General features: G+C 34.4%; 1 protein-coding gene across 1 annotated transcript in view; it reads left to right on the top strand.

Moving 5' to 3' along the window:
- Nucleotides 1–569: 569 nt before the first annotated feature.
- The window catches only part of ssp3 (short spindle 3), a 29,220-nt gene continuing 12,779 nt past the window's right edge, over nucleotides 570–17,010 (top strand). Inside the window, exons 1-8 of the mRNA XM_074183436.1 lie at nucleotides 570–795; nucleotides 853–1,034; nucleotides 1,153–3,141; nucleotides 3,464–4,043; nucleotides 4,422–4,713; nucleotides 5,443–5,565; nucleotides 13,590–13,851; nucleotides 15,690–15,917. Of these exons, the coding sequence (XP_074039537.1) occupies nucleotides 702–795; nucleotides 853–1,034; nucleotides 1,153–3,141; nucleotides 3,464–4,043; nucleotides 4,422–4,713; nucleotides 5,443–5,565; nucleotides 13,590–13,851; nucleotides 15,690–15,917 (3,750 nt within the window). The 5' untranslated portion in view covers nucleotides 570–701. The remainder of the gene's footprint in view (nucleotides 796–852; nucleotides 1,035–1,152; nucleotides 3,142–3,463; nucleotides 4,044–4,421; nucleotides 4,714–5,442; nucleotides 5,566–13,589; nucleotides 13,852–15,689; nucleotides 15,918–17,010) is intronic.

The following is a 17,010-nucleotide window of genomic DNA, read 5'->3' as shown; positions in this document are numbered from 1 at the left end:
GTGTTCATGTAGATTATCGCGTGTAACATTCACAATTTGAGATGAAAGTTTTATAGTGAATTTCAGGTTTACAAAACGGAAAAAGGTTGTTTTCCGAAACGTCGATCACTAAAGGGAGCTAAGTATAAATACTTAATTTTTTCAATAGGTTGTTTCAATTTGTAGGTAAAATGTATGGATACACGTTAATGATTAATTGGACTCTTCAGTGGTTTATATTACGCAGTAACTTTTCAGGGTGAACCTATCAGTTTGCCCTTTATTACACGTAGGCAGTTTCTCTTTTGTTTCAGCTTTGTTTATTATTCAGATTCTGTAAGGTTATATACCTTAAAAATAATAAGAAATTTTCATGTATGTACTGAATTTTGTCTATTCTATTTCATTCTATTTGATAAACGTTAGACGTTCATACGACTGAGAAAGTAATAACCAATCTGATTACGGAACGAAACGTTTTGAAGTTATTTTAATCCAAAGTTTATTATCCCTTCAGTTTTGCAGCGCGATCTTGAGGCAATGAAGCCCTTAAATATTTTTGACAACTTGACAACTATTATAGACATTGTCAACTGACAAGTGTCAATGTTTTCTTGAAGGGACAAAAACAAACTTTTGAATAATCTTTTTACGGAAATTTAACACTTAAATGAAAAAGGAAACTGAAGGTTATCACCTGAAACATACTGTTTATCCCGGAAATGGAGCAAGTTAAGCTATTAGTGCAAGAACAAGGTCGTGAGGCAAGGAACTTACTGGCATTCAATATATCTGCAGAAAAAGAAACTTTCAGAAGTGAGATACGTTCGTACAGTAAATATATCTGCTTATACTAAATAACTTCGCTTTTAGCTAAGGTCTCTCGAAAGCCTCCCTGTCCTCCTAGGATTTTAGAATCTCCTCCAGCCACCAAAACTGCTTTAATTCGTGGAAGAACTGGGGCTCGAGTAAGATCGGCTTCTACTGGACGAGACAAGAGATCAGAATTGAGGGCTAGGTATTGGGCTCTTCTTTTTGGTAACCTGCAGAGATCTGTAAGTATTGTTACTGCCTGTTATCCGCATCCTTTCAATTTCTAGATGATGTATTGATCTCAATATTTTCAGTTCGAGGTCTCTGTTTACTTTACAAATCAATTAAATTTGTTTGTAGATTGCTGAGATATATAATACTGTTGAAACACATGAAAGTCTCACAGAATGCCAAGAAGTTCTTTTAGTCCTTGAAAATTACCTGAGAGATTTTGGTGCTCTAGCAGACTGGTTTCGCCTTAAATGGGATTATGAAAATACTCCCGCCTTACAAAGACCTACCTCTGTCGCATGGGATATTTGCAAAACAAACCTGGCCAAATCTACTCGTTCTGGAAAATCAAGTCCCAATCTTGGTTCTGGTAGAAATAGCCCCAATGTGTCTGGAAAAATGAGCCCAAGAATTTTGCACTCAAAATCTAAACCGTCCAATTCATGCCCTACCAGTCCTCTACCTTGCATAGATCAACCAATATTTGAGGGAAAAACTTTGGAAACATCTCCACTGCTCAATGCACAAGAAGATTCAAATAGAGTTGGTGACTTAGAACATGAGGTCATTGATGCTAATGCTGAAGTAATGCCTGAATTAAAAAATGAAGTGGATTCAGAGAATGGTAAAGGAGCATGTAAACAAATAAGTAATGAGATTTCAACTATGGCAATACCAAATACCAGTCCTATGAATCAGACTATTGTCTTTAATGAAGATATTCTTGAAAATATAAAAACTCAGATACCAGATAAAAAAACTGTTTGTGAACTGGCTGCAGAGGAATCTAAACAAACTGAGACTGTATTACCAAATAAAATCAACATGGAGAAGTTAGAAATCGATGCTCATTCATCAAAAACCGGTAATGAAGTGGATTCCAAATCTAAATTAATTGAAAACAGTGCCAGTACTTCTAAATCATCAAAAAAATTTGAATCTCACAAGAAGAAAGTTGATGATCCAAAAAGTACTGATCATAAATCTAAGATGTTACCAAAATCAAGTTTTAAACTCAGTATTAAATCTGATAAAACTTCTCAGCCAAAAGTTAAGCCTGTTGAAACATCCAAATCAAATGTGAATGTTAAGAAAATTAGTACCGACAAACTGAATATGAAGGAAGACGTGTCATCAACCAATATTACATCATTAGATAACAAAAAACCTGCCACTGTTAATACAATAAATACTGAAATGAATACTGTACCAGGTACAGTCAAACAAAGCCTACAACTCGATTTGGAAACTAAAAACACACCGGTAGTAACTCCCACACTAAAGAATATTGATTCACCCAGTGAGGATCAGAGAACTTATGATGTGTTGAGAAAACTAGGAGTACAGAGTGCAGAGAAAAGTACATGCACAGATGATGACTTTCCAAAATTACCGGTTAGAAGGTCCAATATAGTTAAAGTGAATCAGGAATGTCAGACTGAGGAAAACGAGAAAAGAGCTACAGCAGTTTTACCTAAAAATACCATGAAAGTAGACATTAAAACCAGCAGGCCTGTTACAATGGCACGTCCTGCATATGCCACTGCTTTAACAAAAAGTTCCTCAGCTAAGATTGTTACTCCAAGACCGAAAGTAGAATTGAAGCCAGCATCAATAACAAATCGAAGTAGTGCTAATATTAAACCCATTAAAACCTTTTCAAGCAGGAATCCTTCTACAGGTAGAAATGTTCCCGAGAAAAATATCCTTGCTAGGAGTAAAACAGTCAGTGACATGAAGAGTACAGCTCCTATGAGTACTTTCAGCTCTCGTAATAGAATTTTACCAAAAACAAAGTCCATTCAACATACACCAAATCTGAAATCTCCAATGTTAACAAAGAGTAAGACTACTGTAACTAAAGAACATTTAACAAAGTCCTTATCCCTAAACGAATATGCGAGCTCCGTGGAGACTTTAGTCAATCAAGATAGGTCAGCAAATGTAACAAATTCTAGTAATAGCATTGCTAGTTCATCAGAGACACTGAACAATGATAATGTTAGAAGTGAACCTGCTGATGGTTGGTTGACAGTTAAGTGCAGGTCGAGGTTCAAAAACAATAGCAAGCCCAGGAGATCTGATACTGCTTTATCTTGGGCAACTAGATTTCATCAGGTCAGTATTTCTTACCATACTGTAATAATTATAAATATCGTCATTTATTACAATTAATTTTTTTAAAGAATGTATTTGTTTAGTTTTTTCAAATTCTTTAAATATGTGTTGATATCTCAAACATCAAACTGGTAGTATCTCGAAAACGATGTGGTTGAATTTTTTGAAAATCACAGGGATTGTTATTCATGTGTATATGAAATAATTCCCAAAGTTTAATAGAAATAGAAAGTTATTCATTTTTAAGAATGAACTTCCTTAAGTTTCTGTACTTATAGTTTTTAATTAAAAAAAGGCATTAATTTCATTTTGAAATTTATAGGTTAGTGCTACAGCCAGTTTACCAGCTCTAGCACTTCTACCTGAGACCTCTATTGACTCTACCAAACCCCCAAAATCTATTGAAAAAAGTGTTAAAGAGAATTTGAACAACTTGAAGTCATTGAAAAATGTCTCAGACCATAAGGTCGTACTACGAAGGTCCAACACGACCATGTCTAAAATCACTGTTAACAAGAACTCCATCCAAGAAAAAAACAAAACCAACCTTCAAATCAAGCGGTCCTCAGACCGCGAGAGGTTTCAAGAGGATATAAAAAAAATGTCAGATGTTGATTCTGAAACGGACGATGAAATGAAACTGAAAGACATGCAGGATGAAATGGCTACCGAAGCAGAGCACAGGATGAAAGCAAAACAACTATCGGAGGAAGAAGACAGACTTACTAAGGAGATTGAGCATTTGCAAGGGTTGGAGATTGAAATAGATACAGAAACTGATGGTACAGAAACTGATGGAGATGAGCTGCAGGGGGATAATGATGAAGATGGAGATGGCACAATAACGAATGTCGATGATGATGAGATGTCATTAGAGGCGAGATATGAACCAATGCTGGCAGGTTTGTGCTTTTGTCGTTCACAGTTTTTTATATGTTGCAATAATTTCAATAATAATGATTATAGGGAAGTGGTTAAAGTTGTTTGCACTGAATATTTCAAAAATGAATATGTTTTGCCCTTTGCTTACACAAAAGTCCTTGAGATCTGTATATACATTTAAAATTGACAAACACTTGCAATACTTATTGTTTATTCCCAGAAAGATATTAAAAAAAGACACTTTATAAAAAAGCTAAAAGTGGTGGTGTGGTGGTTGAATGAGGTGTATTTAGGGTGACAAACAAGTGTAAGCATTAGAGCAATATAACCAGTGATTCTCAATATCAGTCATTCTGGCCGAACATTTATGGGCATTTATGAAAGGGTTCATTTTGTAGAGATGTCATGGAGTGAAAGAATTGATACTTTAGCTGCCTTAGAAGCCCTGAATGCTAGACATCCAGGTAGAGCTTTGAAGCTCCACCAGAAACTATCCAATCCAGCTAGAAAAAGTAGCCTTACAGAAACTGTCAGGAAATATCAAGCCAAACAGGCAAGAGCACAGCAAAGACGACAAGATCTACAGTATGAAAAAACTCAAAAGCTGCAGACATTACTTGCCAGAGTGGAAGATGTTAAGGCTGCTAAGTTGCAATTGATCGAAGAAAAGCGAAAGAGAATGGAATTGAGGTAAATATATATATACACACACACACTTGCTATTTAAAATGCCGGCATCGACAACGTTTTTAAATATGTTTTAATTGACTGATCGCGTGTGGTTGCACAGCTGTGGTGGAATCAAGTTACGGATCGATCCAACCTTGTAAATTATGCGGTGGCATGTTTGGCAAATCCAATGAGTTCAAAAACTCTGTTGGATAATTCACAGCTTTGGTGGCATCGCAAACTGAATCTACTCTCTATGTATAAACAATAATAGTGGCCAAAAACTGTGTCGGGAGTGAGAGAAGACTCATTGTGTGAGAAACACTGGCTTCCTTTTCTTTCCTACTCCGAGCTCTTTCCTACTCCGACACACGGCGGGAATTGATCAGGGTTAAAAATGATTTCATTTTCATTACTAAAATGGCTATCAAAAATAGGAGTTGATGATATAGCGTAAAAATTGAGTGTTTTATGTATTTTTTAATGCCACGTCATGAAACAATAAGAACAAAAAGTTCTGTCCAAAAAATTTAAAAAAAATTGGGGTGGAGCACCCTTATCACTTAGGGTTATGTGAAATAGATTGAAACCTATTCTCAGACCTACCGAATATGCATAAAAAATTTCATGAAAATCGGTGTGGCAATTAACACTGTGACACGAGAATTTCATATATTAGACAGTCAGTCAATTATTAGTATAATTTCCAAGAAGTGTATTGGATTGTAGACATGAAATTTGTTGTTTTAGGTTACAAAGAGCGGCACTGAACAGAAGAAGACACATAAAGGGCATTGTTAAAAAAGCTCATGATGAAGAGGAAAAGTTGAAAGAAATCGCTTTCATAAATGAATTGGAAGCTCAAAATAAAAGGTGTGTGCCTTGATTCTGAAATATCAGTTGAATATTCGTTTCATATAGTAGTTATTATCGCCATTCAGCGGGTAATAATTTTTTAGCTTTTGTATAAAATTATTGATTTTCCAAAAAGTGCCAGTTCATATTTTCGTAAGGTAACTGATCTCTTCAGTATTCTAATTCAAGTGATATGTTTTTTATTTGTTACTTCTATATTTGGAAGTCACCAATCACTTATTTTCTTACCCATTAACTATGTCATTTAATACGAACGAAATAATTATAAAAGAATTAAAGCCAAAGACAGTGAAAAAGAATAAGAAAAAGAAAAAGAAGAGTTATTGTAATGAGGATTATATGTTGAAGCGAAATACATTTATCTTTCCTTAGCCGGTGCATGAAACAATAATTAAAAAACAAATTGCACGGTAATTTTCGAAAAATTTTTTTGGACAAAAAAACATTTTTTTTTGCTGAATATAATGTACAAGCTATGCCACATCTTATATGAGACTCAGACCGTTTGCAGAACTACTCACTGGACTGTATCCATTGAGAGGACACCTGAACTAAATAGGGCTATGCAAGCAGCAGGAAAAGTAACAAAGGGATGAAGAAAGTTCGTCCCCAGAAGAATAATACATACATTCAACAGGGGACCTGTACAAACTAGTACACGGCACAAGATTGTTAGAAGTTATTATTATTTTTTGACATCTTTTTTCAGGACAAAACACAAGCACTACAGGAAAATCGTTAAATGCATTTGGGAAAACGTTCTCAGGAAGTTTATTCCACATAAACGCAGTTCTCCAAATGAAAGAGTTCTTGAAAAATGAAGTGTACTGAGTTGAACCTCAAAACGATGAGCAGCCAAAATCTGTCGCATATTTCTGATATGTACTGCTCTTGGTAGAATCAAATGTGCCAAGTTACTTGAACAGTTCCAGTGAAAGTATCTATAGTAGAGAGACAAATCCCCAATTTTTCTTCGATGTTTCAGACTGTCAAGGTGACAAGTGATGTTCGCGTCTCCAATCAGGCGGATGGCTCTTTTCTGGATGGAATCCAGCAGCTTCAGGGTATGCTTAGGGACGGAACTCCATACATAAGAACAATACTCCGAAGAAAGTCTAATCTGAGATTTATAAAGCATCAAAAGTTGCCGAGGTGTGTACAGTTTCTGGATCGGTGAATTGTCTGTCTTGAAATTATTATATCCGGTTCGGAGATATTTATCTTTTTGGAGAAAACCGACGCCTGGATTTTTGTAGCATTGAATTGAACCTGTTACTTTTACCCCAATTCTTCTAGATCCTCATTAAGATATGCAACCTCCTGATGCTGGTGAAGATGTGCATCTGCAGTCGATGTCCTGGAATCCAAAATGAGACAAGTGTGCTGTCGTCTCGAAAGTGCTAAGAGTGCTATATTACCATCTACGTTACTCTTACGGTATTGACGAGACACCGTTGTTGCCCTACGCTCCGGGGGATATTGAATCCGTTGTGGGTAACGAGAAGTACCGAATTTATTGGAATTAAACATTTCCATACCTGTTTTCACTACTTCAAGATATGTTTCACAGCCTATTAATAAATTAGTGTCATCAGCAAAGACTTTAATTGAATTATGTGTGTTTGAATGATAACATAAATCGTTTATGTAGATAATAAATAACAAGGGACCCGCAATGCTTCCTTGGGGTATTCCTACTTTCACTGTATGTTCGACCATGTTTGTTAATAGTTACTATTTGTTGGCAATATGTTAGCTAAGATTCAATCCATTTCAGTGAGTTTCCTCTTATACCATATAGTTCTAGTTTTTTTATAAGTATCTCGTGACGCAAGCAGTCAAATGCCTTTGCCAGATCTAAGAACATGCCAAGCGCTAAATATTTTCTTTCCATTAAGTTTGTTATATTTTGAGTAAATTGAAATATTGCACTGTTTGTTAATCTCTCTTGTAAGTATCCGTGTTGGTTATTGCTAATTATATTACATTTATATAGAAAATTTGTAATGTTATTACACATAGCTAGCTCAAATAATTTTGCAAAACTTGTTAGAATATTTATAGGTCGATGGTTTTCCATAAGTTCACAATCCCCCTTTTATAAATAACTTTCACTAGGAATAGTTTCAGTCTTGAAGGGAAGACGCCATGAAGTTATTTATGATATATGATATAATTCCACTTATGCTCAGTATACTTCTTTTCATCAGTGGGAATTTCATCATACTCACTAAAGTGTTTATTTTTAACTTTATATAGTTCTATTACCTCTTGAAGATATATTGGCTTTGCTAACATTGACTCAAAATTATATTTTATTGAATATTCGAAAGGAATATTTGGGAGGTTTGATATTAATTCTGGAACAATTTTGATCAAGTATTTGTTATAGTCATTTACAATTTTTTCTGGATCCCCTTGTAGTTGACATTCGATTTTTTTTTCTCTTCCTGTTAATTGCGAGCATATTGTCCACATACATTTATTTTTATTATTAAAAGTCTTTATTCTGTTGAAATATTCATCTTCTTTAAATTTTCTCAGGCGATTATCATATTCATTTTTGACCTTATTATATTGTTACCGACTTACTTTATTTTTTACATATAAAATTAACATGGCGTCCGAAGTGCGTTTCCATTCAACAATTTCATTATTGTTGAAATATTTAATATTTTCATTCCTAGTAGTAACAGAAAATCGGAAAGCTTTCATTAAATAATATCATGAAATCTAATATATAAAAATGGATGTTTGTTGGTTGGTTGGTAAGTGATAAACTTCGACATCGCTCAACCGATCGTGATGAAACTTGACATGTATAAGTAATTTTTCATAGAGGTTTTTAGGCTATCAATTTTTCTGTAACTCGCCACTAGATGGCGCTGTAGAACAATTTTTTGAAAGCACTGTTCTATAACGCTGCGCACGCCTAAGTTCGTTGATTCTGATTCAGTCAAAACATTGGAACAGCAGCGATACAGCAACATAGTACTAGTTGTTCATAAAAATATTCAATTGTTGATCAACCTCTGATCTATCTAAATAATATACTTCATCCAGTTGATTTATTGAGTTTGTTACTAAATTCGATTATCTTATCTTTAGAGAAAATTCTATTAAAAGTATAATAATGTATCTTTTTATTTTCCTTTTCCCACGTTAATATTTGAGCTTTGTGATCAGAAATGTGAATGCCTATAACTTTTGCCTCATAAGTTCCTGCATAACTTGTAAGTATGTTGTCTATACAACAGTTATAAGTGTATAGTCATTTATTGTTTTGTAAATATCAAAACACTGAGTCAGTGTTAGCAACTTTGATTTTATCTTATTCTCCTCTTTCAATTTTATATTAGTTTCCAGCGATTCAGATGACTCTTTGTTTATTATATTTTCTTTGAACGACCCCTCGGTATTATTCATGCCTGTCTAAACAGAAGGTTTTTGTTGGCTAGCATTTTTCTGGTTTTTATTCTTCCGTAGAGAACCATTTTTTTGTTTCAATAGTTTTTTTGGCTTCTTGGGAATTTATACTTGTATTTGTTATAGGTTTTTTGTTCCGCTCCGTGAGATTATTGACTTTTCTCCAATATCAATTTATTTTTAAGAAAAATTTTATATTTTCATGAGCAACTCATTTTCTTTTTTCAACCATTCTTATGTTTGTTACTCTCATGGGTTTCAGTAAGCTTTTCATCTATTACAATATAGTCTTTTATCGTTGACTTGCCTGACATTTCACAACAACAATTCATGTTTCATCTATTATTTGAACTTTTTTTCTCTCTAGACAACTTCTATGGTATGCTTTCCCACATTTAACACATCATTGTTGACACTTGTTTTGTTTTACAGCATTCGAACATTTTATCTACTTTTTATCTGGGAACTCTTTAATACCACTTGCACTATCCACCATCTTGGATATATGGATTCTTCGTTTTTGGAGGCAATATGGATCCTTGGGGAACACCAGCGTTGATGGTGACAATATTTGAGAGATATCCATCGACGGCCACTTGTTGGGAACGTTCTTTCTGGAAGCTGAAAAGCCATACATAGAAATGATCCGATAAGCCATAACATCGAAGTTTGGCCTGCAAACCATCATGCCACACACGGTCAAAGGCCTTAGAAATATCAAGCGCGACAGCTCTTGACTCTCCATGTTTCTCGATTGCGTTATTTCAAATATGAGTGACATACGATAGAAGGTCCCCTGTTGATCTTTGTTCTTGAAAGTCATATTGATGATCGCTCAAGATGCTAAAGCCTTCCAAATATTTAAGGATATGGTGGTTTACGGCTTTCTCCATGATTTTTGATGTCACTGAAAGCAAAGCGACTGGTCTATAGTTATTTGTAAGATTTTTCTTTCCCTTTTTGGGAACAGGCTGAACGCGAGCTATCTTCCAACAGTATCGACTACTAAGGTCATTACCTAGTTAACACAAAACTGTCTCATGTTTTTGATCACATTAGTGAATCACAATTTGACTCGCATTGATAACTCTTAAACTACTATTCCGGATCCCGGTGACTGACTTCAGGCATCACATTGTGAAGTACAATAAAACTCCCTGAGGATAGATTGTGATTTACTTTTTGTATATGAAAATCAAATGCACAGTAAAATATAACACTGAATGAAAGTCGCAATAATCAAAATGTAATTCACGTTAACCATAGAATGTAAACTTTCACAGCCGGAGATAACTGTGTAAAAGCCATTTTCCAGGTTTTTTTTTACCGTGGTCTGCAGGTTTTTATTCCTGACTCTGTCTGATACAAAGTCTCAGGTCAGTTAAGGACCCCCAGAGAACCTTCAGCAAGTGATATGTTTTTTATTTGTTACTTCTACTTTTGGAAATCAGCAACACCCGGGGTACACTGGATTCCTTGTAGCTGCGGGTCGGTCTACATTGGAGCCACGAAAAGAAGTGTAGGTACCCGTCCCTCTGAACACCAGAGAAATTGTTGCCTACGACAAACCGACAAATCAGCTGTAGCTGAACATGCTCTCAACAAAGAAGGCTATCTCATTCGAAGATACAGTATTACACGACAGAACTCAAAATTATCATCCAAGCGTATATAGGGTGTTATAATTCGATCCTCACCATTGGGATCTTGGAAACTATGAGAGAAATGAAAATAGTTAAATTGTGGCAAAGTTGCGCATTTACCTGTTTAACAATATGCCCTTGAGAAAGTTCTGAAATTCCGAGTATATCCGGAGATATCTGGAAAAAACAGAAATTTCGGAAGGATTTGAAAATAAATTACACTTCCACATTGCCACTTTTTCCCTGCTACATAATGGAGTTTTCAGATTTGCTATCCGATGTTTCGTCTTCCAGCCAATATCATCAACTTTATTTTTTCTTATGGGCGTTACATTGGATTCTTTCTGTTTTCAATAAAACCAGATTTTACCTTTTCAATGACATATCATAAGCTATCATTCTTTTTCGAAAAATTGAAGATATTGAAAAAAATAATTCTTATCATAATCGGCTTTGATTTTCATGTTTCTAAATTTGACTTTCAATTTGTTACAGTCAATGACATTTTGTTATTGTACAAGTCATTGCATTTTTGGCGAAAAATGGCTTTCACGAATGAAGAAAAAAGATATATGATACAAATTTATTACATATACGATAGAAACAGTGTTACGACATCGGAAATGTATTTAAACTTGTATCCCGACAGACGACGACCACATCAAAATCTCACCGAGTTTGGTTCGTTTGAAAAGCCAATGAAAAAATACGGAGACAGAATCAACAATCAAAATTTGATAAATGAGGTGTGTATGAGGTAAATTAGACATTGTGTCCTTTTCAATGAAAATAGAACTTTGAACAAATAATAATTAACTAAAATGTAAAGACAAAAGTAAATCACAGCAAATGCTCAAAATGCTGGCCTTGTTCATGATAACACAACTGTGCGCTTCTTCGAATATTATTCACTGCACGATTAATTTCCCTTCTCAATCTTCCGAATTCTCTAACAATGCTGTGTTGAAGGTCCTCAATATTTTGATATTCCCTCTGACCATAAACTTCATTTTTCAGTGTACCCCATAAGAATGTATCCATAACACTCAAGTCTGGAGACCTTGCTGGCCACCTCACCGACCCATTATTCCCTATCCATTTATCACCAAATCTTTCAGTAAGGTAATTAAGATACTCGTCTGGTAGTGTGCGGTGGAGCACCATCATGTTGAAACCAGATGCTGTTATAGTTAGCCAAAGGTAGATCATCCAAATAGTCTTCGAAAATTGACATTGAAAACTGGTGATAGGTTTCTCCATTCAGAATTCCGTCAAATAAATGAGGACCCAAAATTCTATGTTTGTAAATTCCTGCCCGTACGTTAATACTAAATCGCACTCGAGGTCGAATTTCTCGAAACTCTCTGGGGTTTTTTATGCTCCAAATGTGTTCGTTATTTCGGATGAATATCCCACAATTCGTAAAAGTGCTCTCATCTGTTCAAATTACATTTTTAAGGAAAACAGGAAAATCAGGTATTGTTATTAGCCAATTACAAAATTCTAATCGCCTTTCGGGATCACCTGGACGCAATTTTTGAGATATATGTTTTTGTAACATTTTAAACCGTTTTTTTTTTGAGATGTCTCCAAGCACTGGTATGACCAATATTCATTTCGGAGGAAATTTGACGTAGATTTACCCGGTTTCATGTTTATTTGCAAATTATTAATTTTTATTGAAAAGGACACAATGTTTAACTTACTTCATACATACCTCATTTATTAAATTTTCTTCAGTTTCCTGGTCCACTCTGTCTCCGTATTTTTCTCGGCTTTTCAAATGAACCAAACTCGGCGAGATTTTGATCCAATAACATGAACATAGTTCGATGTGGTTGTCGTCTTTCGGGATACAAGTTTAAATACATTTCCGATGTCCTAACACTGTTTCTATCGTATTTGTAATAAATTAACTTTCAATTTGTTACACTCGATGACATTTTGTTATTGAACAAGTCATTGATTTTTTGGCGAAAAATGGCTTTCGCGAATGAAGAAAAAAGAGATATGATACATACCATGACGGCAAATTAATAGCTCTAAAAAACTTTTTGTTACTGTTCGAAATGAAGGTTTCGTAGCCTGTAGTTTTATGATGGACATGCGCATATTTTATTTTCCCAAGAGAAACTGAAATATCTCTTGAACGGTTGATTTTTGATACAGAGAATGTATCATGAAAATGATTCAAAATCATTTCGAAATTTCAAAACTATCCCCTTTCTGTTTCATTTGAAAGAAATTGAGTTTTGAGTTTGACTTTTTTAATCTTCAGAATTACTCATCGATTCTGAACAGTTTGCATATAATTTTGGAAATGTAAGTTCTACAAGACAATGGAAAATTTTTTGATTAATCAATAATAGTACTTTATGTATTCTATCATACTTTTGAAATTTATGGGGGAATCACTCAAGAGCCAAATACCTAGTTCTTTTTTGAGTAAACAAATGACTATCTCGAGAACGGTTCATTTTTTGTATAAGGTGTTTTGCATAAACTCACATCTGAATTATGACAAGTATTCAAAAATGTGAAAATATACAGGATGTTACATGTGAACTAAGGAAGTTGGTACCAACTTCCTATATAACCGGAAATGTTGAAAAAACGCAATTATATTCATTCGATGAAGCATATTAAAAAACCAGTATTTGCCAATTTTCAGGACATGAATTCTATTATTTCACAAAATACGTCTAATTGACGATCATCACGCTGTACCATGTAAATATATTGAACAAGCTACTAGCTATAATGTAAATTTCCACCCAACTCTAAATATTTTTCTTCCGTTATTATTAAGTTTTATTACTTTTTATTCTACATTCATAAACTGTTGTCAGTAAATCTGGATTACCACTATTCTTGGATTATTCCAGTAAAAATTTGACAAATCTCTTTTCATTGGTAAGTAATGAAAGATGAATTTGAAGTTTCTTTTCTCAGGCACGACTTCTTGCAGTCCTGTAAAGAACAGAGGGGTCGCATACAGGGTATTCAAGAGGACAGAAGGAAGAGACAGGAAGAGAAGGCAGCTAAGGAAGCTGCCGTAGAGGAAAGAAGGAAAGCTTTAGAGAAAGAGAGACTGGAGAGGTTGGACAGGCTCCAGGATGAGCGACGCCAGAGAGACAAAAGAATAGGACAGCAGCAACAACAGAGGGAACGTGAGAGACAAGAGTTGGCTAGGGAAAAGGCTAGAGACAGAGAGGTACATTTTCTAAAAAAAATAATGTAGATTTAATTTCTGAAAAGAACAATTATAATTTACAATTACCTCACGTAACTTACGAAATGGTAATTATTTGCACCTAATAATATTCAGGCCACTGGGAGTAAGTCTATGTTATTCGTTTAAAGCAGAGGTTCTCAAACTTATTTTGTCTACCGCCCATTTCAAAAATTAATTATTTTCTAGCGACCCCCAAATTTTTTCACTTTACTACATCTTAAGAATCACAGTCGCAGTCATTATTTAAATAATCAAATCATGTGTGTCATGTGAAAATAAGACTTTCTGATGAGAGTAATGTAAAACATCATTTTGTAATATTAGGAAAACTTTTATTCATGTTATTAAAACAAACATTTCAATCTGAATTTTAAAACTAATCTAATGTGGCTGAGTGTTTCTTTTCCAGTTCTTGAAAATAAGTCACACTTTTGTCTTTTTTATCTGAATGCATTTCATCAAATGATCTTGTAGCCTTGAGGGTTTCATCGCTTCATTCGAAAATGTTTTTTTGGCAAAGAAGGCACATAGGCGAAGATGGATTTGTGGAATTTTCAATAAATCCATATTTTATATATTCCGCGCTATACTGCCTTTTCTTCTTTTTTGTTTCCGACATAATGTTGTCTTCAAAAATGCCGAAGTAAAGAATCGAGTATTAAAAACTTTCTATTGACACCACTCACAGTATTCACCACCGCACGTACAGCACTTTACCTAGCTAGTCGCTAACTAAATTCACTTGTTTTCGTAATATCGTCGAATGGCATTACTGGCTGAATGCGCCCGCGCTTTTATATGAGGCAGCGGGCGGGCCTAGTACTTTCGAGAATGGAGACTAGAAACTTCTCGCTTCGCATTGAAGCTTACCGCCATCTATTGTACAGTTTGACAACTATCGAACAGGAAATAGTTACTGTCTAGACCCTAGATGGCGTTACACGAGGAAACGCGCGTTAAGCGTACATAAGCGGTGAAGTTTGTGTTGAAAGCAAAAACATATTTTTAAATTAGCCATCGCCCCCTTAAATTGCTTCAACGCCCCCAATCTTCTCTGTGCCCTTTACTGCCCCCTATAGGCCTCCAGCGCCCACAAGGGGGCGTTTTTGCCCACTTTGAGAAAGACTAGTTTAAAGAACAATAAATAATTCTAAATACCTATATATTCAAAGCGGTTTATCTAGTCAAATTCAAATGAAGTGGTGGTAATATTTCTTCAACGGCATTGAAACCTAACTTCTCAATGCATTTGGCACAATAAACTAATGGTGCCATCTGAAATTTGATCACTGTAAAAAATAATGCTTTCTCGATTTTCAGTCAATTCAGGTATCATCTTCATTTATCTCTCAAAGTTGGAGTGATTTATTTCGTTGCATTATTGGAAATGCCATTCACATATGTAGAAATTCAGTAATTTTTTTGATAAATAGGGATAATAGTAATTCCCTGAAAAATTGACATGTTTATTTAAAAAAATATTGTTTAGAAAACAGTCCTATTAAATTGAGAGTCAAGAAAAGTAACAAAAAAATAAAAAATTAATGACTTCAGCCCTACTTACTTCAATAAATAAGAAATGAACTGCACAAGATTTCTTCTGTCTGTTAGATCCGAATTTGAATCACTTCTACGGGTAACAGATATAGTGATGTAATGAAGAATTCAGTTTATTTCTCAAGTAAGAAATAAGTTGATGTTGAAAATGTGAAGATTTGCATTTTTGTTTTAATTTTCAGATGAACAACATTCAAGTATATAATTAGATTTTCACTTGCAAATAAAGCTGTTATTGCATGATCAAATGTATGTTTTAGGAACGGTTGTCTGCCCTTCACGAAAAGCAACTAGCATCAACGCAGGAGCTTCAGAAACGAATCGAACAGAAACAAGAAGATTCTAAAAGGAGGCACGATGAGAATATGGAACAGATCAGACAGAGAGCATTAGAATTGTCTATTCATCGATGCCAGAACGATGATAATCAAGCTCCAAATATGGTCCCATATCCAACCCAAAAGCTGTGCACTGTTTGTAATGTATTGGTAAGTGATATGTAACCAATTTTGTACCAAATTGAACAAAATTCTGATTTAGATTCAATAAACTGCATTTATTTATTTATTTATTTATTTAAGGACTTGCCATTACACAATGAATAAATAAAGAGTGTGATTGAAAAAATAAACAATTGAATAATAATATAGAATACAAAAAAAAACAAAAACAAATATCAATTAATTAATAATAATAATCAGCAATTTCTTCATAGTACGTCAATACGTTTAATCTGATTTTCAAAAGAGTACAAGGATGAGTCAAACAAATCTTATCAAATCAATCAAATTCTTATTTGCTAACCTAAGTATTCTAGTGATCGTTTCATTCAAGCCATAGCTAGTAGAATGGTAAGGAACTTTAAACAACTCCGAAACGCTGGTTCTTCTTGAATTTACATTGAAGTTAATCATTTGTATTACAAATGGATAGTTCATATCACCATTTATAACTTTATGAAGATGTCTTAAATCAATTTCAGCTTGGCGGTGCTACAAAGTAGATAAATTCAGTAAAAGCAGAATGTCTGAGCACTCATAGTCGGACCTCAGATATCCGAGCTTAAATGCACATGATCTCAGAAATTTGTTTTGTCCTTTCTCAATCACAGATATACTTGTCTCATATAGAGGACTCCATATCACGCAATTATTTTCCAAGACCGAGCGTACCAAAGAACTGTACAATATTTTAAAGGTATTTATAGAAAATTTATCTGTGGATCGTTGAACAAATCCCAATAATTTGAGTGATTGTGATCAATATGACCTTTAAAGGTTACTTTGCTATCAAACAACACTCCCAAGTCCGGAACGCTGTTAGTCAACGTTAGAATAACGTTTTTGATTTTATATAGATATACAATAGGTTTCACAGCTCTTGAAAATATTATTTGATAAATTTATTTGTATTCAAATGAAGCCTGTTTTCATCACACCAACGAGTTATCTACAACTCTGTAAAGTTTGAGATCATCTGAAAACATTGCATAATAGCTGTGGCGTATGACATCCGACACATTATTTACAAAAAGAATGAAGAGTATTGGGCCTATATGCGATCCTTGAGGGACACCAGACG

Source organism: Leptinotarsa decemlineata, unplaced genomic scaffold (assembly GCF_025532065.1).
Source record: "Leptinotarsa decemlineata unplaced genomic scaffold, Ldec_3_MD MMD2_tig00026340_RagTag_RagTag, whole genome shotgun sequence".
Taxonomy (NCBI): Eukaryota; Metazoa; Arthropoda; class Insecta; order Coleoptera; family Chrysomelidae; genus Leptinotarsa; species Leptinotarsa decemlineata.
The sequence above is the reverse complement of the archived record's forward strand: the minus strand, read 5'-3'. Positions and strand labels throughout refer to the sequence as shown.